The sequence below is a fragment of the Sminthopsis crassicaudata genome, chromosome 1 (genome assembly GCF_048593235.1).
Source record: "Sminthopsis crassicaudata isolate SCR6 chromosome 1, ASM4859323v1, whole genome shotgun sequence".
Taxonomy (NCBI): Eukaryota; Metazoa; Chordata; class Mammalia; order Dasyuromorphia; family Dasyuridae; genus Sminthopsis; species Sminthopsis crassicaudata.
This window is the reverse complement of record NC_133617.1, coordinates 674,803,282-674,829,340: the sequence shown is the minus strand read 5'-3', so window position 1 is coordinate 674,829,340 and position 26,059 is coordinate 674,803,282. Positions and strand designations below refer to the sequence as shown.

At 38.4% G+C, this 26,059-nt stretch overlaps 1 protein-coding gene across 2 annotated transcripts in view; it reads right to left on the bottom strand.

Annotated features, from left to right (window-relative positions):
* ITIH1 (inter-alpha-trypsin inhibitor heavy chain 1) overlaps window positions 1–24,924 on the bottom strand; it is a 33,440-nt gene extending 8,516 nt beyond the window's left edge. Inside the window, exons 1-20 of one of the 2 annotated variants that reach the window (XM_074283513.1) lie at window positions 24,780–24,924; window positions 24,232–24,252; window positions 23,685–23,851; window positions 21,712–21,816; window positions 20,986–21,148; window positions 18,171–18,281; window positions 13,806–13,931; window positions 13,605–13,721; window positions 12,136–12,304; window positions 11,879–12,004; window positions 11,309–11,490; window positions 10,291–10,476; window positions 8,422–8,561; window positions 7,391–7,551; window positions 6,073–6,093; window positions 4,956–5,057; window positions 3,271–3,384; window positions 2,954–3,155; window positions 2,376–2,548; window positions 1,247–1,358 (exon numbers count right to left, since the gene is read on the bottom strand). In XM_074283513.1, coding sequence (XP_074139614.1) covers window positions 1,247–1,358; window positions 2,376–2,548; window positions 2,954–3,155; window positions 3,271–3,384; window positions 4,956–5,057; window positions 6,073–6,093; window positions 7,391–7,551; window positions 8,422–8,561; window positions 10,291–10,476; window positions 11,309–11,490; window positions 11,879–12,004; window positions 12,136–12,304; window positions 13,605–13,721; window positions 13,806–13,931; window positions 18,171–18,281; window positions 20,986–21,148; window positions 21,712–21,816; window positions 23,685–23,851; window positions 24,232–24,252; window positions 24,780–24,869 — 2,588 coding nt within the window. In that variant the 5' untranslated portion in view covers window positions 24,870–24,924. Of the gene's footprint in view, window positions 1–1,246; window positions 1,359–2,375; window positions 2,549–2,953; window positions 3,156–3,270; window positions 3,385–4,955; window positions 5,058–6,072; window positions 6,094–7,390; window positions 7,552–8,421; window positions 8,562–10,290; window positions 10,477–11,308; window positions 11,491–11,878; window positions 12,005–12,135; window positions 12,305–13,604; window positions 13,722–13,805; window positions 13,932–18,170; window positions 18,282–20,985; window positions 21,149–21,711; window positions 21,817–23,684; window positions 23,852–24,231; window positions 24,253–24,775 lie in introns of both variants that reach the window. The other variant, XM_074283514.1, reaches the window with a different exon arrangement.
* Window positions 24,925–26,059: the final 1,135 nt, after the last annotated feature.

Genomic DNA, 26,059 nt, shown 5'->3' with positions numbered 1-26,059 from the left:
GACTTGCCCAGGATCACACAGATACTAAGTATCTGAGATAAAATTTGAATTCAAGTTTTCCTCATTCCACACCTGGTGTTCTTAAATAGAACCATTAGTTATGTTGTTAGCTGCCCTTCACTATCCCAGAAGCTTTCTCAGTTCCTAGTCCAAAACACAGAAAAGGGCCAATAAATGTTTTGCTGTTAAGTTCATTTTGAAATTCCTGAACTGGGTTGTAAGACAGTAAGAATCAGAGTTGTATGAAGAGATGAAGTTTTTTGGTAAAACTGATCATGAAAATGTTTGTCATAATGTAGGCATCAGACTTGATGTAACAACAGTGATGTGGGAGAGGACCTAGTGGCCAACAAGACATAATTATGTTTTATTAATTAGCTATGAGGCAGCCCTCATTTTAAATCTGCTAGGAAAGACGTGCTGGAAGGTGAGCAGAGACCTACTGATACTAAGACATCATTGGGAAGTGGAGATCCATGAGTAAGTATATATTGCTTGGAATGACTTCTAAAGAAACTAGGAAGGGTGCCAGGAGATTATGATGGCCAGATTTAACTCCCCATGGGGAGAAAGGGTTAGGAAGAATAGACTTGACAAGTTAATTTATGGGTCATGTAGTAATTTAAATAGCTAATTGGTTAATTTATAAACTCACATAATTTTTCCACACTATGAGTTCTACTTTGTTTTTTGCATGTTCCAAACTTCACTCTCTTCCCTTGCAAGTCAAGCCTTTCTCATTATATTCCCAGTGGGATGTGGGAATAGTAAAAAGGATAGAGAAGGACATCTTTGCTAGGACTAGGAACAAAATACAGAAAATAGTTGAGAGTGCAAGTTGGAGCTTTTAGCCAAAGCCTGATTAAGTTATTTGGTCTATAAAGTGAAGGATTCTTCTGAATCACATTGCGCATAATGACTTAGAAATCTGAGGAAGCTGTGGTCATATTCTACTCAGAATTTGCCAATAATAGCCTCCTTCTGCCAGTGCATGAGATTCTTGAGATGTTTAGGGATGGCTAGCTTGATAGGAGACCACTCTTGTTAAGAGATGTGACAGATTGGTCCCAGCAATCTGGGAAGGAATGGAGATGGAGTAAGAGAAGTCTGTCTTTCGGCCCTAGCTTCTGGACATTCATCCTGAGAAAGGGCCCACTCACTTCAAAGGAGGTTTTATGACTTTGTCCTAACAATTCTGAAAGGCACAAAAAAATTACCCAAAGACAATATTTGTTGATTTATTTACCTGGTGACTACCAGTCTATGATTTTTCACCAACATTGTAGCATCAGGCTTCTTGGGGTCAGAGCCGGGCCGGACATCAAAAACTTCGAAGTCAAAAGAATGAAGAAATTGTCCTGAAAATTTTCATCATAAGTTATGGTTAACATTTGTGCATTTCTGCAAGATGAACGATTGAGACACTCAACCCAGAACTTTAGCAGAGAGCAGGTGCTTGATAAATGTTTGCTGAGTAAAGGAAGGGAAGAATAATAAAAGCTGACCTGCTGGATGTCATTCAAAATGACATTAAAATCATCAGTTTTAATCTAGATTGGTAGGTCTTTAGTTTTTCCCAAGAAGGACTACTCCAACAGGGCCAAAGACCCTGAGGTCCTTCTCTCTCAGCTCCTGTACTTCAAATCACTATGACAAAAGATGAGCCCAGTGCTAAGTGGGTAAAATAAGATTGCTTTGGGTGACACATCAGTAACCAAAAGAAAATTATTCATTGAATGAAATGGGGTCTTGCTATCAATTTAATAGCTTGGTATCGTGTTCCTATTCCATAGTAACTTTTTAAAGCCATCTTATTTTGATGAATTTTGGGACATCAAACAGCATCAAAATACACCTTATCATTAATTTGTAGAAATAAAATTATGGCCAATAAGACTACTGAAATAATCATGTCTAATTTTTAATGAGCTCTAGTGACATGAGATTGCACTGAATGAATTTTTGGGGTCACAGAATCTTTTTTAAAATTATCATTTTTATCAAATTTATCAATCAGAAAATTTTAGTCATTATCATGCTACATACATTAACATGTATGAAATCATATGGGCCATTAGCTGTCACTCTTTAGAAATTGCTGGCCCATGCAGTCCTACATTTCTGGCACATCTTCTAACTGTTATTTGTCCTTGTTTTAGATCTAGCTGGCTAAAGGTTTTACACAGAAATAAAAGTTCAGTAAATAAAATGCTGCTTTTCAATACTGAACATAAAAGTCAGAGGGTTCCAAAAGCCCTTTGTATGCTGATATTAATAACTTGTTATGATGTCAGCCATATCCCAGGGGTTGCTATAGACATTTGACCCCATCCACATCCCAAGGATGACAAAATCAGAGCAGCCTAGAATCCTACCTAGCAACCCATGTGTCCGTGGTGACATCTTGTGGCTGTCCACTGTATATAGCCCAAGGAAATCTTGGTGGATGGGATGCTTTTTCCACACGCGATGCAAGACAACCACCATGGTGGCTCCATCGTCCATGGAAACCATCAGTTTCCGAGTAGGGATGATTGTTACTGTCACCCTATGGTGAAAAGAATATAGATTTGAAGCCAGAGCATCTGGATTGACATTCTAGCTCTGACACTTAGTTCTTTAGATCCTACATCTGTAAAATGTGGGATTTAGATCAGGTCATGTCTTTCATCCTAGGATGCTCTGGTCCCTGCTGGGGAATGGTTCAGAAAACCTACAAAATGTTCTCTGGAGGACTCTGTGGGGTATGTATGTGTGCACACAGGCTTTCTAGCTGTCCAATTAGATAATAAACCCTTTAAAGGCAGGGACTGAGCTCTCTGTGTTGCCTCCCCTCTTGTGCCTAATGCTAAGATCAGTAGAACAAACCTTGATTTTTGTTTTCTGGGGATGAAAAATTAGACAATGGGTCCATTTATACCCTGTTCTCTCAAGTGAGCCAGGGCTACCTTACCCTTCCTGCCTCATTGTGATTTGGTCCAGCCAGGAAAATACAGGTCCCTTCATGCCAGAGTGAAGGGAGATATTCTGAGGTGTCACCTCCAATGTGAATCCTGTCTTTTGGTTCATAATCCCAAGCCGTCCAAAATAAGTGTTTTTGTTCTTCCCATTGTCATGATTTTTATCACCAATGAGCTGCCCATTCACTGTGATACCTGGGGGAAAAAGTGTATAGAGATCCTATTGAGCTATAAGGTCCCCTTCCTCCTTGCCCTCCCCATAACTTATGTGACCCTCCCCTTATTTCCCCAGACCCACATCAGTCCCAACCTGTGTCTGGGTCTTGGATGAGGTTCAGCACCACACCAGGTTCCTCATTGATATTGAAACAGATGGCATCGTCTTTCTCAGGCACCTGGATGATGAAGTGTGGGTCTCCATCCACTGTGGACAGAGGTATATCTAGGAATTCTGTTATCTGGTATCTGGGGTAGGCAAGGTATAGCCACAGTCTGGCCTGTTTAGGTGACATTTTGCCAGAAAGGAAAGTAATCTATCCTCTAAGGAGTCCAGCTTTAATAAGCTCAACCTTCTGGCCCCTAAGAAAAGTCAGAATAGGAAGGTAGTAGGCAGGAGCATTATGACAGGAGATATTTGGGAACAATGTGAAGAGATACAAGGTAGATTCTGAAAACAGCCACAAATCTGGGATTCTCTGAGATAGATATGAATTATGAATTCTTTGTTAAAGTTCTCACTCTCCTAAGTATCTCTGCTTTTTGTCTAACAGCCCTCAGAAATAAGGCATTTAGAAGGTTATAAGTAGGAGAACAAGAGCTGAGAGAAAAGGAGCCAGTACAAAAGGAGAGGAACCAAGGCAAGCTTAGACTAGTACTGTAGGTATGTCAGTGGAGCCCACAGTAAATATCCAAGACTTCTTATAACTGGGGAACTTTATCCTTTCCTCTGAAATTCCCATTTTTCTCTATGGTCACTAGCCCCAAAAGCCCTTAAAAATAGTTATAAAAAAATAGCTCTTTCTGACTTAAGCAAGTCTCTTTCTGAGTGACAGTATTCATAAAGCTCTTCAAGGTATCTATCTATTTATCTATCTATCCAAATGTATATGTGTAAATACATATGTTTGTGTGTATATGTATATTTTATTATTCTATATTTTAAATATATTAAGTTATACTTTAATATATTTATTTATAAAATATCTATATTTTATCATATATAAATTCACTTACACAACTATTACCTCCTTTGATCCTTACAACAATCCTGCGAAGGGAATGCTATTATTATTCCCATTATATATATATATGTATATATTATATATAATATCATATGTAAATTCACTTGCAATTATTATCTCCTTTGATCCTTACAGCAAATCTGTAAAGGGAATGCTATTTTTATTCCCATTTTATAGATAAGGAAAATGAGGCTAGAAAAGGTTGAGTGATTTTCCCAGTTACTGTGGTAGGATCTGAACTCAGATCTTCTTGACTGCTAGTCCAAGATTCTATTTCCTATCCCACATAGCAGTCCCTAAGGGGAAAGCTAGAAAGCTTGAAGAATGAGGCAGCCTGAGAATGGAATCAGGAGATTTGGGTTCTGGTCCCAGCTGTGTCACTGGCAGATTGGGTGCCCTTGTCTGAGTATTAGTCTCAGCTTTTGTTCCCATGGATCTGATAACAAGTATAACACTTTTGGTGGCCTGAAGAAAAGGACTTGGAAACCTGAGCCATGAAATGTGCTGGAGAGGAGGGCTTAAGCCTCGGGGAGTGGGTGTGCCCCAGGTAATTTGCCCACTAATCTGGAAGGGCTTCTGGATTGATTATTTTCCAAGGGTGGGAAAGGTAAGCAGTAGCTAGAGCCAGGGAAGCCTGGAGTGAGCCTTACTGCCAGGTGAGGGTTATCCAAACCTTCCTGGAGACTATTCTTTGGACTTGTTCCCCATCAAGTGATTATCCTTGGAATTTGTCACAAAATATGAATGGCCTTACCACCAGTCACGTGGGCTGGAGGACCCTGAGGTTGAGGAGGGACCCGAGGTGTAGAAAGGACTCGAGATGTAGGAGGGAACTGCTGAGCTGGAAGCACCATTGCTGCCCAGGAAAAATCAATCAACCAATCAATCAATATGCATTTATTATGTACTTACTGTGTGACAGGCATTGTACTAAGTGTTGGGGGATAACAACCCACTTCACTGTTGGTGAAGTTATTTTCCAGTACAGCCATTCTGGGAGGCAATTTGAAACGATGCCCCAGAAGTTACTAAACTGAGTATAACCTTTTACCCAACATTACTAGGCTTATACTCTCAAAGAAAACAAAGAAATAAATATGTACAAAATGACTCATAACAGCTATTTTTATGGTAACAAAAGACTGGATGGGAAGAGAGTGTCTATCAGTTGAAGAGTAGCTGGAATGTCTGTAATTACTACAAATCTAGTGGGATATTGTTGTGAAATAAGAAATGATGAAAGGCATAGTTTCAGACTAACCTGGGAAAACTTATATGAACCAGTGTGGACTGAAGGGAATAGAACCAGGAGGAGAGCAACTTGTACAATAATAATACTGTAGAAAACAAGCCATCATTCAGTGTCCTACCATGATTCCAAAGGACCCATCTGCTGATAAAGAGGGGTCAGATGTAGAGTGCAGAAGGGGACATGTATGTGATGGACGTGGCTAATGGAGCGATTAGTTTTGCCTGACGAGGCATATTTATTATAATAGAGAGATTGTCTAACCCAACCAGCCCTTGAGCTTCCTCTCATATAAATATTTGTCAGGACAGGACAGAATGACTTTTTGGAAAGAAACCCCTCCTTTGGACAATCCTAGAAGAATCTCTTTTTCTGCCATTAGGGACCTTCTTGGGGGCATATTCAGAGAAAGGATATTCCAAGGAGCAGTGGCGCTCAGTGGTACCCACTATTTGGTTAACTCTCTTGACTCCTGAAACAATGTCTGTCTTTAATGTCCGGAAACAAAATACTAGAGGAAAAGAAGCACTTTGACTATTTAATGACGTGCACCCTGTAACCCCCTCCCAGGGGAAGAAAGCAAAGGGAGACTGTACAGATGGCAGGGGCATTCAGTACTTACTCCTCCTGGGCTTGCTCAGCACTATGGATAAAACAAGACAGAACACACACATCATCATAGGCTTCCAGAGGAAAAGACCCTGTCCCCTCCCACCTGGCACCATTATGCCATCCCTCCCCCTCTGGGCCTCAGTTTCCCCACCTGTAAAATAAGAATGTTCAGTTACTTCTCTTTGTGATCCAGTTTGGGGCTTTCTTGGCAAACATTTTGGAGTGGTTGGCCATTTCCTTCTCCAGCTCATTTATTAAGCTGAGAAAACTGAGGTAAACTGGATTAAGTGACTTGCCCAGTATCATAGAACTTGCCTCTGAGGCCAAATTTGAATTCAGGTTCTCCTAATTCCCAGGCCTAGTCTCTATCTACTATAGCAACAACTTGCCTGAATAATAATAATAATAATAATAATAATAATAATAATAATAAAACCTAATTCACTTACCTCTCAAGGACATAGTGAAAGCAAAATCATGTAACAGATGTGAACATATTTGGAGAGGCATGAAATAGTACATACATGCAAAGAATTAATGTGATTTTCATCATGATTATTAACCAAGGAGCACAGAGCCTAGGTGAATGAGAATGGAACTTGCAGAAAAATGGGAAAATCCTGACACTGAATTAGGAAATATGCAAGATCAGAGATTAAGAAGAAGAAAACAAAACAAAGAAAAGCACAGAAATGTCCCCAGTAAATTGTGAAGGCTCAGCACTGAGACAAAGCATCTCCCAAATTCCATGGCGGAATTCCATGTATGGTCATGAGGGAAAGAGAGAATCATGTTCAAAGAGGACTTGTGTGTCAGTTTATTTTGAGGCACTCCCCAGAAAGCAGACACCCATCAAGCCAGAGAAGTTGTATGCTGTTCATTCCCATAAAAAACACTCCCCAAAGAATCATGCCATTGAGGACTTACATTCTGCTCTCTCTGGGGAAAAAAAAAAAACAAACAAAAAAACAAGCATTTAAGATAACGAGTAAAGTTCAAGTAAATTTACTTCTTCTGTAAGCAAGTAAACAGAGAATAGATCTATTCTAGGTTTCTTAAACTTTTTCCACTCAACCCTTTTTACCTGAAAATTTTTTATGCGATCCTAGATATTTGAGTATATAAAATAGGTATACAAATGAAACATAATAAATTATAATTTTGCGACACCCCTTCATTCAGTTATGAGACCCTATATGGGGTTGTAAACCACAGTTTAAGAAACTGGGTTCTAGGAGATGCTTCATATAGCCCAAGCTGGCTTTGGACCAGCAGCCCTAACTGCTGCATTGCTGAACACTCTTTGAAAAATGCCTCAGCTTCCATACCTTCTTCTCCTGGCTTATCAGCAATGGCAAGCTGGTCATCAGAGTCTCCTGGCTTGGTGATGACCATGGAGGTCAGAGGGGTCACAAATTTGTATTTCAGAGACAATTCCAGGGCTTTGGCAGACAGGTCATCCACCTCCTTTTTACTGTTTGCTTTTGTCCTGAGAGATAACAACAGTTCTGAGCTCTATGTCAGGGGTCCCGGGATGTCCCAACCCAAGGGGGTCTAGAGATATGGATATCTCAGTGAGAAAACCCTGCCTAACATGGTGATTAGCACTAGGGATGTTGGAGAAGGGAAAGGAAGAAGTGCTACCATGTGCCAGACACTAGGCTTTACAATTACTATTTCACTATTATAACAGTGATGATCTCATTCAATCCTCACAACAACCCTGCAAGGTCAATGCTATTATTTTACAACTGAGGAAAATGAAGGAAATAAAGGAGGTGACTTGCCCAACATCATGTAGCTAGGAATTGTCTGGGGCTGCATTTGAACTTAGTCTTCTTGATTGCAAGCCCACTGTTCTTATTCACCTATCTGCATTTTATAAGCACCTATCTGCCTCCTTCTAAGGTACTTATAAGTACTTTAAACAAATAAATACATGCTGTAAACCTGGAAGAGTTGTTCTTGATTCCATGTCAAATACTAGTAAATCTCATGGAGTATTTTTTCTTTAATCATTGTTCAGTTACTTCTATCATATATTATCCCTTATAAAAGATTTCATTATGATTTAAAATCTCAGACTATCACTTAAAATATTCTGAGCTATCTTCCCCCAATGTTGGCTTCAGAAAACAGAAACTAATTTTGGTTTTTTAAAAATGATAGCTACTCAAAGATTATAGTTGACTAATAGATGAATATTAACTTATTGAACAAAATACAATGGCAAAAATTGAGTGTCAATAAAAAAAAAAAGAAAACATGGCAGGTATCCTGAAGCCAAATAAAAAATATTTGGATTATCTGGATTATTGCTCTACTCTGAGAGAAGTCGTGAGGGGACTGTGGCTGTTACCGTTTTTCTAGCAACTGTTGGATAGTGAGATAAGCCCAGAGTCTCTCAATTTGTTGCTCAAACATGTGGCCCCGCTCATGGAGAGTTTTCTTCATCTCTTCTTCATCAACTGAGCAAGTTGTCACCATGTCTTGGCCTGCCTATGGGTTATGAAGATGAAAAAAAAATGCACTGGATGAGGCCTGGGGATATGTGGTGAAAGTCCAGCCTTTACCTTAAACTCAGGTCACGTATTATTTTTTAGTAAAATCAAATCCCCAATCAAGAGGGGCATCTGAAGCTCTACAATAATACATAACCTCCATCCATCCAGACCAGATTCTTCAATAATCATCAAATGGGATATGGGTTGCTGCTTCCATATCTTTTTGATACTATTCCATTATTCTGGAATACTTTATCAAAACTTATCTAAATCCTACATCTCCTCCAAAGAAAATTCAAATATAGGGGATAGCTAGGTGGTGCAGTGGATAGAGCACCAGCACTGAAGTCAAGAGGACCTGAGTTCAAATCTTACCTCAGACACTTAACACTTCCTACCTGTGTGACCCTGGACAAGTCACTTAACCCCAATTGCTTTAGCAGGAAAAAAAATCCAATTACATTTCTACCTTTTCTTTATAGCTTTCCTCCTCTGATTGCATAGTATCCATCATAGGTATTACCTATTTTTCCATTAGCCATCTAAATGTTTTTGGGTAGCCTGTGCACTGTTATTTAACTTTCTGGTTATTTAACCATAATCTTGGCTCCCCAATGAGATGATAAGCTCCTTGAAGGCAGGACCACATCTTGTCTATAGTCACCAGCACCTCCTTGTAGCTTTCCAATTCAAGACATATTTATTAAGGATCTATTAAGTACCAATACTAACACTTTCTAAGTGTTCAAGGATCAGCAAATCAATGAATGAAGTTCACTTTTTTCCAATTTTTTTTTTTGCTGAGGCAATTGGAATTAAGTGACTTGCCCAGGGTTGCACAACCAGGAATTGTTAAGTGTCTGAGGTCACATTTGAACTCAGCTCCTCCTGACTTCAGGGCTGGTGCTCTATTCACTGCATCACCTAGCTGCCCCTTTTCCAATACTTTCCAGTGAACCAGAGAAGAAATTTGGGTCCTCTCCATTCCTTTCCAGGTAAAACACTATATCTGGAAGATATAGGGGAGCTATTATTCTTTTCAGAAATGGATGGGCTTATGTTGGATTTTTCTCTCACTACTACTCAACCAGAATTTAGGAGGTGCTAGGATTTGAAGACCCTCCTGGCTCTAAATGTATGATCCTACAATTTGAGCTTTTCCCCTAAGTATTGAAACCCTAAAAAGCATTTATAGCGCAGCTGGAGAGAGAGAAAACTGAGCTGGCCCCAAGGCAGTAAGAGCAATTAGTCAAATTGGGAAGCTACCAGATGTTGCCCTTTCCCAGGGATTTTCTCCCTTAGTGCAGCCTGACCTGCTCTGCTTCCCTCAGCAAAATCCTTACATTGTCCCAGGGACTCTCTCCAAGGAATGAAGACATTTAAAAAGTTAATCTGAGGGTGTATTTCTTGCACTGCTTGGCTCAGATACAAAAAGTGTTAGTTTTGCTCTGTGAGTAGGATGGGATATGTGGGAAGAGAAACATGGCTGGGCTGCCTTCTAGTGAGAAGGTATAGCCCATGGGTGGGCTTCCCACAGCATGCTGAGTCTCTCCTGAAGCTGAGAGGAGAGGAGGTAAGAATCCCTAATCAGTAAAATCTGGTTTCAAATCCTATCTCAGAAGCTGACTAGCAAGTCAATGCAATGCTGTCTGCCTCAGTTTCCTTATCTGTAAGTGTCTCTAAGGTCCCTCCCATCTCTAAATCTAGGTTCCTTGGCTACTTACTCCTTTGCCAGTCACATCGACTTTAAAGCCCTTCTTTCCACCATCAGTGAGATGTCCAGCCACCACAATTTCAGAGCCATCATAGAACTGCTTCACCCGATGCTCTGTCAGAGCTTGGATGGAGGTCTTGGGATATTGGAATTCCACATCTGTGAGCAGGGGATTGGCAACTTCCTCGTAAAAGCCCTGCAGGAGACACAAGAAGCTGCTCTGGAGAAAAGGCTTCCCACAGTTGAGGTTCTCTTCACCTCCTCCTTATTCCTTGCACCTTTTTCTGAATGGAGAGAATAATAGTGTTCTGTGTCTCTGAAAAATCTAGACACTTGTCTGTGTTCATGCAAAGCTGGAGGGGAGACTTTCTGCAGGAGGAATATCTGCCAGATCACCACAGTGACTTGGAACAGATTTTAGGGAAATAGAATCTTTTTTTTTTCAGGGACATAGAATCCTAGAAGTGTAAGTAACCATCTCATCCAAACCTTCATTTTGACTAAGAAGGAAACTGAGAACCAGAAGTGAAGTGACCTTCCCAGAATCATAGATAAAATTAGTGATGGATTCCAGATTACAGTGTTAACTTCATACCACAGGGAATATTTCAAATGATCATTTTTAGGTTCCTATAATTAGTTATAATAGTTGACAACACGAGCTTTACAAAAGGTACAGAAACAGTAGAGAATGACTGGGCCATCCGTCTCCATTTCACTCTTGTTTGATCTTGTCAGGTCGTTTCTATGAAATGGGCTTTCTCTCAGAGCAGTGAAATATCTTGGTCTAGTTTTGTTAGTTCAATAATTACAGAATTAGCTCAATAGATGACCTCAGTCAAGTCCCTTCTCTTCAGCCTCAGTTTCCCCCTCTGTAATATGAAAGGTTTGGACCAGATGATCTCTAAGGTCCCTGCCTTATTCCCACATTCTACAATGCTTTGTTTTGCTGTTTTTCCCAACACAAGGATATCATGTAATGCCTGTGACCAGGAGTGTCCACTTTGGAAGCCCCAGGGATTACCTACCTTTAGCTGCTCAGCTGCATCATTATCTCTGTAAATTCTGCGAGCAGCCCCATCATTCTCTAGAGCCATTGCTTCCAAGAAATTAAAGTCAACGTTTTCTCCAAAGCCCAGATTGTAGAGTGGAAACTTCCCTTGGATGGCATTCTTGATGTTCTTTCGGATTTGGGCAAGATTGGTCTCCCCTTTGTTCAGATACAAAAATTGGCAAAGTCATAATCCCACCCCAATGGGGGCTCTTTACTCCAATCTCTTCCTCTTCATTCCTGGGTCTTGCCTTATTTGTCTATCTCAATTACTTCATCTATAAAATGGGCATCCAACACTCTGGGTTATTGTTGTGAGGATGAGAAAATATTTGTAAAGTGCTTTGTAAACCTTTAAATATCATGTAAATGCTAGTTGTTTTCATCATCCCCATTAGTCACTAAAGAGCAGGTTCCTATGGGTAGGAACCAGGGGTCTCCCCTATCCAATAGCAAGATCCCTAACTTTGCATCTAGTAGCTGCTCAGTTTGTTAAGTGGACTTCACAAATTGCTTTGCCTGGTTTTTGAGGCCTTTGGGGACTTACCCACAGTAGGTTCACCATCTGTCAACATGATGACTATGGGAGCATTATTTCTGAGCCTGGGGTCGACTTCAAGAGCCTTATTCAGGATGTTAATTCCCTCTATCAAGCCACCATTCAGATTTGTTGCTGCATTTGGAGATAAGCAGGAATAGTTTGGACAAGGGACCAAGCTCCTTGTTTCAAGGAGAAATGGATGAAAATAATGGAGTGTCATACGCTACATGGAGCAGAGAAGGCAAAGTCCTGCAAGCATTTACCTCCTGCCAGACCGAAGGTTTGCACAAAGACTCTGGCTTCCTGCAAATTGTCAGCTGTGGCCTGGATGAGAGAATTTTTCCAAACTCTGACATGGCTCCCAAAGAGGATGAAATTGAAGTAATCTTCTGGCTTAATGTCATCCAGGATCTTAAGGAGAGCCTGCCTTGTCTAGAAGAAAGAAAGGGCTTATTAGAGGACAGGACTTAACACTTGAGAGGACAGCAAAGTCTATTGGAATTATATTTGTGAGTGGGGTTGCCCAGAGTGACCTGGGGAAGCTCCATGAGCAGCAGCATCCCCTTTCAGTCACAGACAATGGAAGTCAGGCCCATCACTCTGAGTCAGGAGGCAGATGAACAGGGAGGCAAGGATGAACCAGGTTACTGAATGAGGAAGGACAGGATGGAAGACAGAATGAATGGAGTAGAGAGAATTGAGAAGCTCCTGAGGGAACAAAAGAGTGCTGGGTGGAAGAAGGGGGAGAGCAAGAAAAATCATAAATAGCCACATTTAGAAAAAAGGGGTATTGTTGCTCATTATGACTGAGAGCCCTAGGGCTGCAATGGGGTTGTCTAAAACATTTTTTAGACTTTTTTTTCCCCCCAGACATAGATGAAAGTGTCACAGAGAGGCAATACAGCATAGGGGAAGTTTGTCTTAGAATCAGCCTCAGCTCCTATCTTTAAAATTAATTGTGCTCTCAATGTAAATGTAATTCTGTATCACAGAGAGAAATTCCATACAGTCAGTTCTCAATCTGTCCAGACTCCCCCAAAATAATAATTTTATTCCAATCCTCCTGTCTGGAAATTCTCTATTTGATACAATAATAATTATACTGGTATTTGTTCAGAACTTTAAGGTTTGCAAAGTATTGCACAGATATCTCATTTGATCAACCCAACGAACCTGAGAGGTTGCTGCTATAGAAGAGGAAACTAAGAGATTAAAAATGAAGGGGAAACTAATTAATTCATTAAATTAATTAATGAATTCAGGTCTTCCTAATTGCATGTCCAACTTTCACTCCAGTATGATCTCAGCATTTTACATCTTCTACAGTTATCATATTCTAACGCATAGAATTTATTTTATGTTTATCTTATTTGTCCCTACTCAATAGCATACTCTGGGAAGGAAGATACCAAGTCTTATTGGTCTTTTGTCACTTTATACCTGACAGCAGGGATTAAATTCTAGCAGCCCTGTCTCTGCTACTATGAAATCCCTATTATTATTACTATCTACAGATGAAGAAACAGAGACATAGAAGAGTTAAAAAAAAAGTTTCCTAAGTCATACAGCTGATTAGTGAATGAAAGGATATAATGAAAATTTTCCAATTCTGTCTTTTGAAGAAAAAGTCAGAGGAGGTAGATAAGAAGTTGGTCTAGTTATTTAAAATTTCTGGTATGTGGGTCAGTATTAATTGATGAAACTTTTCCATTTTGCAAAGCCTGTCACTCACCTGTTTAATTTTCTGACCAGCCATAGATCCACTAATATCTATCACAAAAACTACATTCTTGACCATGTTCCTTAGGTTTTTTGGTGCAAAGAATTGTGCGAAATGTTTATTGACCACCTGAATCAAGAGAGAGAGAGAAGATAAAGAATTCATTTCACACACCCATCTATTTGTTAGCTCAAATGCTAAAAAGGAACCTACCTGGAGGTCACAGGCTGTGTCTCTTTTCACATCATATTTTATTGTAAAATCTCCATCCATCAAGGATTTGGTGCAAGTGGGGCAAGCCTGTTGTTGATCAATTGTAGGATTGAAATACACGTGACCCTGAAATCATTCAATTAAAAATGCATTATTTAACCATTATTATCATCTAGAATTTTTGCTACACCCACAATGGGAACAAGAGGTTGCCCCCTCCTTTTAAGGGAAGCCCATGTATCTACTAGTGATGCAAGGTTCCTCCCTACATTTTCAAAAGAGTATGAAAAGGAAAGAGAAACATTAGCTTAGTAAGCCTGAGTGGCTGAAAGTGTTTTTCTTTATTTTCAATGAGATTATTGTTTTTTCCCTCATCTGGAAAAGAAAGGAAAAGGCAGATGTGAGTGGGGCTCTAGGGATTTCAAGGACCATAATGCTTCCTGCAAGTGCTATCCCTCAGAGGCTTCTACAAACTGCTCTGGTTATTCTCACAGAGTTCTATTAAAAACAATATTTTAAGAAACTTCCTGGCAAGTTAGCAGAATGAAAGATTGTCAAAGAGCTATACAGTAATCCCTGCCTGAGTAAAGATAACAATGCTGTCCCAAATAAACAATAAGAGGATGAAAAGAAAAAGCAAATAAGGAACCTCAAAAGATGTATTCAAATAAAGAAAATGAAAGGAAAGGAATTTGTACATTATTGGGGGTGAGGTAGGAAATTCCAATACCAATAAAAAAAATTATGGTTTAAAATATACCAAAGAGAAGTCACTGAGAGGACCATCTCAATTATATAAAATGTAAATGTTTTGAACAAATAAAAGTCAGCACACCTAAACTCAGAAGAAAATATATGGGATTAAGAAAAACAATTCTGCATTAAACATTTCTGATAAAAATTTGATAACAAATATCTTCAGGGAATTGACACAAATATATAATATTAAGAGTCCTTCTTCAATAAACCACTTGGTCAAGGAATCAATGAGTAATTTTCAAAAGAAGAAATTCAAATTGTCAGTAATTGCTTGACAAAAATGTTCAAAATCATTACTAATCAGAGAAATGTAAATTAAAATCATCTTTAGGTTACTATCTCATACAAAACCTAACAAAAATGCTAAAACTCAGGGGAAATGTGGATATCACTTCACTTCCTATGGAATCATGAATTGATTTCACCATTCTGGAAAACAATTTAGAATTATACAAAAAGTTACTAACGTGTGTTTGTCTTGTCTCAGAGATCTTACCAGATCATACCAGATCTTACCAGAGAATCATACCAGAAAAGGTTACTGTCAATAAGAAAAAAAAGCCCTATATACAAAAATATTCATAGTAACCTTATCTGTGATAATAAAAAACTAGGAATTCCAAATGTAAAAAAAATTGTGCAATGAATGCTCAAATTTTGGTATGTTAATGTAATAGAATACTACTATCACATAAAGAATAATGAATATTAAAAAATCAGAAAAACATGGAAAGACTTCTCTTTAATGGTTGAAAACAAAAAAGCAAAGCATAAAAAATAATATACACTGCGACTGCCAAAATGTCGATAAAGGAACCATAAAACAACAACAACAAAACACTGGTCAAATCCCAGTCACTATTAATACCACACTGTCAAAGGTAAGGGACACAGTCTCTTCTTTCTCCATATTATTAATTATTAATAATGTGGTTTTATTCAGATAATATATTTTATAAAGGGATTTAGTGAAAAGTATATGTATCAGAATATATTACCAAATTTACCATAACAAATTAGAGATTAAGGAAATATTTAATCTTTCATTATTCTGGAGAGGAAATAAATTCTTAACATATCACAACTTAAAGGAAAATATAAAAGAATATATATATATATATATATATATATATATACATATATATATATATATATATACATAAAAAATTTGTGATTTTTTAGCATAGGAAACTCCTGGTGTGGGAACTTTCTCCAACAATATAGATTTTAATTCATCCATGAATTTCTAAATAATTCCTAGGTAAGTAGTTAGCAGAAACTCTGAGAGTTTCAATGACTTTCCTAGGCTCACACAACTATTGTCAGAGATAGGCTTTCAATTCAGGTTCTCCCAATTCCAAGTTTAACATCCAAGAGAAGGATGGGTTTATAATTACTTTCTTATATCATTTCAATGACAGTAGAGGAAATTGTAAAAAATCAAATAAATGAATTTGACCTCATAAAAATAAACACGTTTTCTATAGCACAAAAAAAGCACTCCATCCAAAATAAGAAGGAAAGAAAGTAGCAGGTGGGGAAAGGTAATCTTTATACAAAGTATTACTGGTGAAAGGCATCCTCCTAGGCACCTTAGCTCACAGCATCACTGTCTCCCTCTTGCTCTCTCCTTCCACATATCCAATGTGTTGCCAAGTCTTATTTCTACCTGTACTCCATCTCTCATGTGTCCCCTTTTCTCCACTCACACGGTCCTTACCCTGATACTTTGATCACTTCAAACCTGGACTATGGAAAGAACTTGGAGACTAATTCTCCTATAGCAATCTTTCCCATCCCAATATACCCATATTCACTTGCCAAAGTGATCCTTAATTGATCCTCACCCTTAACTCAACAGTGCTAATGACTCCCTCTTGACTTATAAACCAAATATAAAATCTTACTTGGCTTCTAAAGCCATTCACAATCTGGTTTCTTTCTGGTTTTCTTTTCTTTACTCCCACAATCCAGTGACATTGGCCTTCTTTCTGTTTCCTGCACAGAATAAAATCGACCAATTCCTTGCATTTTGCTGGCTGTTCCCCATACCTGGAATGTTTTACTAGCTTCTCTGACTTCCTTTAAAACTCGGTGCACATTCCAATTTGCAAGAGGCTTTTCCCCATCTTCCCTTCCATATTTTACCATCAGTGACTTCCTTTTGGGAGCATTCTATTTAATATATATCTTGAATGTGCATAATTGTTTGTATGTTGTCTCTCCCATTAGAATATAAGCTCCTTAATGACTAGGATTGTGTTTTCTTTACTTTCTTTAGCATGGTGTGCCTGGCACATAATAAGTTCTTAATAAATGTTTATTGATTGGATGTTCTAAAAATGTATGAGGAACTGATAAGAATACATAATAGTATAAGTCATTCTTCATTATACAAGTGAGCAAATAATATTAATGGATAATTCTTAAAAGAAAAAAACCCCACAAATTATCAACAACTACACAAAAAGGTCCCAAATCCCTAATAATCAAAGAAATTAAAGGCAAAACAAATCTGAAATAAACCAACATTCAACAAATTGTCAAAAATACTAAAAGTCAACAAAATTCAGAGCTGGCATGGTCATAGGGGAAACAAGTATGCCATTTCTGTGCTAGTAGAATGATGAATTAGTTTTTCTGGGAGGGGGGGAATATGGAAGTGTACAATGAGTTATAGAAATAAGCATATCACTGGAGCTGTGAACTGAGCCAACTATTCCAGAGAGCAATTTGAAACTATGCCAAAGGACTATCAACCTGTGTATATCCTTTGACCCAGCAATACCACTTCTAGAATTGTAATCCAAATAGATTTTTTAAAAAGGAAAAGGGCGTTTATGTACATAAGTATTTATAACAACTTTTTTTGTGGTGACAAAGAATTGGAAATTGAGATGATGGCCATCAGTTGGGGAATAAATAATTGAACAAGTTGTGGTTTGTGATTAAGAGATAATACTATTGGACTATAGGAAAAGACAAGCAAAATAAGTTCAGAAAAGCCTGAGAAGACATATGAACTGATGAAAGTGAAAAAAGCAGAACTAGGAAAACATTGTACCCAATAATAGCAATATTATACAATGATCAACTGAATGACTTAGCTATTCTCAACAATATAATGATCCAACACAATCCCAAAGGACTTACAGGGAAAAATACTACCTACCCCCAGAGAAAGAACTGATGGAATCTGAATGCAGATTAAAGTATATTTTTAAATTTTTCTTTTTTTTCTTGTTTTTTTTATTGGTTTATGTTTTCTTTTGTAACATGGAATATGGAAATATGTTTTTCATGACCATATGGACTATATATATATGTATGTAATTGCTTGCCTCCTCAAGGAAGGGAAGGGAAGGGAAGGGAGGGAGAACATTTGAGACAACATTTTTTAAAGAATGTTAAAAATTGTTATAACATGCAATTTAGAAATATATGTATATATATGTATATAAATTTAAAAATGAGCAGTGTTCCTACTTCTGAGACTATGCCTTAAGGAAATCATTGGCAAATTTTTTTTTTCAAAAGACCTAATATTCATGGAGAAATAGTCAGGGATGAAAATATAAAACTATATTTTTTAATCACTCAACATACCTTTTTTCCAGAGAAAGATTTTTTAATAACTTGGCTCATGTCCCCAGAGAGGAAAGATGCTTGAGCATCCAGCATGCTGATCTCTTGTGGTTCAAAGATGTCTGCTTCAATCTTCAAAGTTTAAAAAAACACACATTATATATAGTATGATTCATTATTTTCTCTCTCTGTCCCAAACATAACAGTACCCAGGAAAACACGGCGATATAACCTGAAACAAATTAAATGAATGGCAGAGGTATCGGCTCTCTTTTTCCTAACATATTCAAAGAAACAATGCACTCAACCTCATACACAGAGATGGTAGAAAGTCTACCAGTTTTGAAGTGGGGGACCTGAGTTATAGGTTCCCCTCTGTGACTAAATCTCTGCTTGGCTTTAGGTAAGGTTCTGGGGCTCTCTACGTTATATAATTAAAATGCTGGCTCCAGAGATCTCAAGTTCCTTCAAGCTGTAATGTTCTATCATTCTAGGATTTGGAGAGAGACAAAGCAGAGATTCACACTGAACCTATCACCTCTTTCAAAGTCAACTGAGATTCCAGTATTATCATCCAAAAGCAGTTGCTAAAGATCTGAAGAAAGCATTAATCCCAGCTTCTGAATCCCATTACTATGGTTAAAGATGGATTTACAAAGGATAACTCCTATTTGTTCGTACATGAACAACAAGGTCCATCCCATAGAACATGCTCAGAATTTCTGGTTCATGGTTCAAACCATGTGCATGTTTTGGAAACTGCTTCTTGTCATGTGTGACTCAGTATTGATTGTGACTCTTCTCAAAGAGTCCCCTTGCTGGTTGGCAAGAAGAAAGAACTGGTGATGTTTAAGAGAGGATGACCCTAGCCTTAAATCTTTCTTCTCTTTCAACTGTCATAATTGCTTCAATTTGCTTTATATGAAGAGTGGGAAAGAGAGGTCATCATAAGATCCTTAGTTTATGCCCTGTTGAGTCTGGGTTTGGGACTATCTCTATTGGGTTGGTTTTTTGTTTTTGTTTTTGTTTTTTCTCTATTGGTCTCATTTTAAGTAAACAAGTATCCTGAAATGGATGTTCCTAGACTTAAGTGCAACCTTATGAATCCCAGATATCAGGAGGTACTGGTCCAATCAGATCAGAGATATCTGGAGATAAGAGGAAGAGTTTTCCACAATAGCTTCAAGACTTTTGGAAGAGATTACCTCAATAAGAAAATTGGTCCAAGCCTGGCTCACTTAACCAGAAGATATAGATCAGGAGTTATTTGCACAGTGCAGAGCTGGGGCAAAATCTTAAATGTCTAACCAGAAGTCCTGTAAACTGCTTTATTTTCTGATGTATCAGTTTCCTAAGAAAACTTCAGTTAAGTTACTGATTCCTTTTTCAAGTTGTTCTGTCTCCAAGGCAATCCCAATAAACTTTAGATAGAAAATACCACCTGCATCCAGAAAAAGAACTATGAAGATTAAATGTAAATTAACACATGCTATGCTCATATCATTTTTCTGTTTTTTTTTTCTCTCCTGTTTTTTCCCTTTTCTTCCCTTTTCTCTCCCAACATGATTCATAAAGAAGTGTGAATTAAGGAAAAGTTAATATACATATATACTAGAAAAAAAAAAACACAACTAACAAAAAGTTGTTCCATCAATGCATACTGAGCATTTTGTGTTTATTAGCCTTTCTTTCATGTGTAGGAAGTATATGCCTGATTTATAATATAAACTGAGACTTTCCACTTCCTTTTAAGAGACAATACTTAAGTTGACCTTCCCATGGTGCTGGAAGTAAGAAGATAACAAGCTAAGCCATGTGAGATGGAGGTGTATCACCTCTCATTAAATACTGGTCTTCCCCCAGAACTGAAACCAGTCCATACCATATATAGGTTTAGAGCAAAGGGAATCCTTACGAAGGAGTGGAAGCATTGCTCCAGTATTTAGGTCCAACAATAGTTTTAGGTTGTGGTTGGAGGTTTTGTTTTGTTTTATTTTGTTTTTATTAGTGTTAGATGTGAAACTTTTCTTAGGTGATTTAACTTTTTAATCTTTCTCTCTGTCATGATTTAATTGTGCAGAACATCAAAAGGAACTGGTTCTCAGGCACTAAACTTCACACTACTCAGAGGATCCTTGGAGCCACAATAACCAGGGGGCGACCATGATTGCCTTTCCACTACACCAGCAACCATGGAACCCATAATCAGAAAGTCAGGTTCAAAGTCCAGTGTCCAAGATTCAGTTCCCACTGCTCATCCTCCAAGGGAAAAGTTCCTGAGGAGTACTTCTTGAGCAACTTATAGAACCTGAGACTAGAAGATACCTCAGAGGTGTTCAATCCAAGCTCCCTCCCTACATTTTGGAGTTGACAAGACTGAGAGACCTGAGGAGGGGTTAAATGACTTGCTCAAGTCATAACACTATGTAGCAAATAGCAAGGCCCAGATTCAAACTCAAGTTCTCGGCCTCTAAACTTAATCAATAGTCTTCCCTTTACACCACAGTGCCTCAGAGATATTTATTAAAACTATATCTATCTTTACATGAAAGCCCTCCATTAAAGATATAATAAGATTTTGATGCTTTCAGAGTTGGAAGGACTCTTAGAAAATATTTGTTCCAACATATTAATTTTATAAATATGAAAAGTGGGACTTGGAGAGGATGGGGACCTGCCCATAGCTGTAGAATAAGGAGATAACAAAGCTCGTACTGCTTGCCTATTTAGGATCCTTCTTCCAAACTACTCTGTATAACAAGAGATAGACCATGAGTCCATAGAGAATTTCTGGTATACTCTACAGGTGATGAGAATCAGGCCCAGGGAGATTTACCTCAAACTGTTTGACCAGCTGCTTTGGTTTAACTTTAATAACAATTTCATATTTTCCCAAGTGTCGCTTCAATAACTCCTCATAAGTCAACTCAAAGGTGACTTTGCTGCCAGCACCAATATTAACTGCAATGTTGAATTTTTCCATTTTCCTCCCAGAAGCCCTAGGGAAAAAAGGAAGAAAATCCATCTCTATAGATTCATAACTCTGAAAGCATCATGCTTAAATTCACATTGCCTTTTGCTCAGAGGCTTTGCTTTGAGAATTCAGCATGATTAGGTCAGGTTTTTCTTTTAGTCAAGCTCTGATATCCTCATAAATTGGGACTACCTCCTTTGTATTTTTTCTCTATTTGTCTCATCTTAGGTGAACAAGCATCCTGAAATGAATGTGCCCGGTGTTAAATACAATCTTATGAATCCCAGACATCAGGAAATAGTGTATCCAGTCAGATCAGAGATGACTAGCCACAAGAGGAAGAGTATCCCATAGTTCTTTATCTTAGTAGGAACTAAATGAGTAAAGCAAATTTTGATGGCCAAGGTTCTGAGGAAGCTCCCTTATCTCACTGGTAAACATATTCATTTCTGTATCCCAGCTCTGCCCTAGTATATCCCCCCAACTTTACATGAGTATACACACACACACACACACACACACACACACACACACACACACACACACACAAACATGCCCCTCATACAGGAAGTTGGGGCAAAAGCTCACCTTACTAGACCTGCAGTCTCTCCTCGAACAACAGCTTTCCGATATTGCTTCCACGCAAGCACCTTGTCTTTGATATTTCCTGGATATGGAACTCCATCTACTGTACTGTTTAGAGACACACCAGTAAATGTATATCCCTAAAGACAGCTTCCCAAAAGAGTCTTCCCTATCCTGATCAAAGTGTATGGAGCCTCCCCTGGCCTGAATATATCCTTCTCACAGTAGACTTTAAGCAAGAAGTCACTCTAGTTCACAAAACAGGTAAATACTTGAAGGGTAGGAGTGTGTTATCAAATCATCTCTTCATTTCTGCTGTTACTGTTCAGTCCTGTTTGACTTTTCATGATCCTAGCCTGTCCATGGGATTTTCTTGGCAAGTATTCTAGAGTCATTTCCTTCTCCAGTGGATTAAGGCAAGACTTGCCCAGGATCACACAACTAGTAATTGTCTAAGGTCATATTTGAACTCAGGTCTTCCTGCAGTTAAGTTTTCAGTGAGATTAAAATAATCTTCATATATCTTTTAGTAACCAGAAAACATTTTGTTAATGTGAAGGCCAAAGCTGGAACTAAGCCAGGAAACCTAACTCCTTTTCCCTTCTTCCTCTAATACTAGTTCTATCATGAATATTTTTTTTTGTCAAAAAAAAAAAAAAAAAAAAAAAAAAAAAACAACAACAACAACAACAAAAACAAAACAAGATCAGAGATCTTCCCTGCCATTCTTGTCCCATAGAGCTTGTGGCTAGTTTCATCATCACTTTAAGGAAGATCTTGGAGAAAGAGAGGGAGAGAGAGAGAGAGAGAGAGAGAGAGAGAGAGAGAGAGAGAGAGAGAGAGAGAGTAAGAAGAGAAGAGAAGAGAGAAGAGAAAAGAGAAGAGAAGAGAAGAGAAGAGAAGGGAAGGGAAGGGAAGAGAAGGGAAGGGAAGGGAAGGGAAGGGAAGGGAAGGGAAGGGAAAGGAAGGGAAGGGAAGGGAAGGGAAGGGAAGGGAAGGGAAGGGAAGGGAAGGAAGGGAAGGGAAGGGAAGGGAAGGGAAAGGAAGGGAAGGGAAGGGAAGGGAAGGGAAGGGAAGGGAAGGGAAGGGAAGGGAAGGGAAGGGAAGGGAAGGGAAGGGAAGGGAAGGGAAGGGAAGGGAAGGGAAGGGAAGGGAAGGGAAGGGAAGGGAAGGGAAGGGAAAAGGAAGGAAGAAAGGAAGAAGAAAGGAAGAAAGAAAGGAAGAAAGAAAGGAAGAAAGAAAGGAAGAAAGAAAGGAAGAAAGAAAGGAAGAAAGAAAGAGAAAGAAAGGAAGAAAGAAAGGAAGAAAGGAAGGAAGAAGGAAGAAAGGAAGAAGGAAGAAGAAAGGAAGAAAGAAAGGAAGAAAGAAAGGAAGAAAGAAAGGAAGAAAGAAAGGAAGAAAGAAAGGAAGAAAGAAAGGAAGAAAGAAAGAAAGAAAGAAAGAAAGAAGAAAGAAAGAAAGAAAGAAAGAAAGAAAGAAAGAAAGAAAGAAAGAAAGAAAGAAAGAAAGAAAGAAAGAAAGAAAGAAGAAGAAAGGAAGAAGAGAGAAGGAAAGAAGGAAGGAAGGAAGGAAGGAAGGAAGGAAGGAAGGAAGAAAGAAAGAAAGAAAGAAAGAAAGAAAGAAAGAAAGAAAGAAAGAAAGAAAGAAAGAAAGAAAGAAAGAAAGAAAGAAAGAAAGAAAGAAAGAAAGAAAGAAAGAAAGAAAGAAAGGAAAGAAAAAAAAGAAAAGAAAGAAAAGAAAGAAAGGAAGGAAGGAAGGAAAAGAGAAGGAAGGAAGGAAAAGAAAGGAAGGAAGGAAGGAAAAGAAAAGGAAAGGAAAGAAAAAAGAATAAAGAATGGAGTCCCATCTTTGGTGTTAGGAACTGCAGTCTCAAATACTAGATATATGAGTCAAGACCTAGGAATGGTCCCAAGTTAGATACTAAATAGATTTGCACTTTCTGATTCAGAGAACAAATTGGGGAAGGGATTACCCACATGAGGAAATTGCTAATGTAGGCTGTCTTGGGGATCTCAACATCGAAGACAATTTCCTGAGCAGTACTGCCATGGTTGATGGCTTGGCTGGTGATCACATAATTAGCAAATCTGGAGGTGACTCTGCAGTTAATTTTCATATTCTGAATTTCTATTCCATTGACGATCTAGAGATGAAAGATAATTATACTTTGGTATTGAAGTCTCAGCTGGTTGACAAAAACTCCTTTCTCAGTTCAGTTTTTATCTAGTTCCATAGGTGATATACTTTATTCTGATTTCAAAAAAAGAAAAAATCTAAGATTTTTGAAATCACTGAATTCCTCAGATTTTTAAAGATAATAATCAATGAAGGGGAAGACTGCATCTGAAGCCAAACCCTGGCCAGCCAATTAATTATATACTACACCGGAAGGAGCTCTAAATTCTCATATGCGTGAAAGGAGTGGCTGGATTAATCATTTCAGAATTGCATGCTATTAGTAAAGTTTGAGGAAAAAACCCCACAACCTATCACCATTCTCCCAAGAATTAGAAGTTTACTTACAGTGCCCTGAGTCTGTCTCTTCTGCAAAATAAAAGCAATTTCAAGGTCTAGAAAAGAGAGCTATGCCATTAACAATAATCTGATTATAAAATGTGATAATAAAACCTCTTGGTCATTTTTTGGTCCCTTTTTATTTTCTCTTTAAGGTGTATCCAGAAATTTCATATTTGTACAAAAGAGTGTCAAAAAAGACAGTTTCCTGAGTAACTGAGTAACTTTTAGGCAGTGTTGGGGAACAAGGGAAAGATTTCAGGGAAAAGTAGCAATGCACTTAAATGTCAGTGCACTTAGCAAATTGTACTTAATGTGTCTTTTCATCCCTCCCCTCAAATGATGTTTTTTACTTTCAATATGATTATCTGGACTATTTCAGATTAGCTCTCTATTTATATCCCCAACACCAGCTGAATAAGGCTACATACACATCAGAGGGACCCATTGCTTTGGGCACTTTGGATTTGTACCCCTTTTTTATTCCCAAGTGCAACCCATCTGGTACCTTCTGCATAATGGGAGGAGTGGCTAATTCACCCAATATGGTTACATACCCCAATGCTCCTGGGCTGGCCTATTAAGCTTGATGTTATGAGACCAGGGAGGGATAAAAGGCAGAGACAGAACAGCATCTGACGCTCCATATTGTAAGTCAGCTACAGTTTGAGGGACACACATTGATGACATACTCTTCCCAAACTGTTGATCAATATAATGATGTGGAAACACAGATTAAACATTAGACAGCCAAAGGCAAATACTCTAAACTTTAAATATAAGAATTTAACAGTTAATTTTTCCCTTCTGGGGAGCTTGCCCAAATTCTAATTTCTATTAACCTCCAATAAAATCAGAATGTATACCAATAACAACAATGTTGTTATTGAGTCCATCTCTGGAGATCCCAGGAGACGCGATTCATTCTCATGTACATAATGAGTTTTCAATAGGGGGTGATAGTTTAATTTAAAAAAAAAATTAAAAATTAAAAAAAAATCTCCAGTAGTCAATTGTAACGTGCTCTCCTGGCAGTTACAATTACTAGTCTGTCCTAGACCCACCAGAGTACCTTTGACCACTGTCCTTTGCAGTGTGAACTCTACCCGGCTCGCCTCCTCTGAGGCCTTCAAAGGTCTCCGGCCACGATCTCTTGAATCTATAGTTTAATAACCGGTAGCATGCTCAAGAACAGCCACGTGTAATCTTAAAAGCCTTTATTATACCTACTCACATAATGCCCTGACTGATGCCCTGACTTGTTGGTTTCCGAGTGAACACCTGGTCTGAAGACCCACGTGTTCACTACCAAAACCCTTACCTCTTTTGGCTATCCATCTTGGCTTGGCCACCCAGGCTAGGGAGCCAGGGTTGAGAGCGCCAGGTTAAAGAGGCCGCCTGCTGCCTGCAGTGGGCTTACATAGGGCCTGTGAGGTCACACACACAGCCCATCAGCGAGAGAGTCACCCATTACGAAGCTATCTCAAAATGGATAGGATCCCACCTACAAGGCAGTCCTAATATCCACAGAAATTACTTCTGGGCCTCAATGATGCGCTGTGGCGCAGCCCATTTAAAGGGCCCTTACAGTCAATTAACTTTTTGACAAGATACTATGCCCATCTTACTTCCACCACAAAGCCAAATATTTCCATAAAGCATCATCATTTCAGATTAGGTTCAAATTGAATTTCCTCTAACATACATTTACTCTAGTGAATGCGACATATGCTATCTATAGAGTTGGACAAAATATGAAATCAATTTTGAGTTGGAAAGGAATTGAGTCGGAAAGGCATTTATTTAATGCCTACTATGTTCTAGGTACTAAGCACTT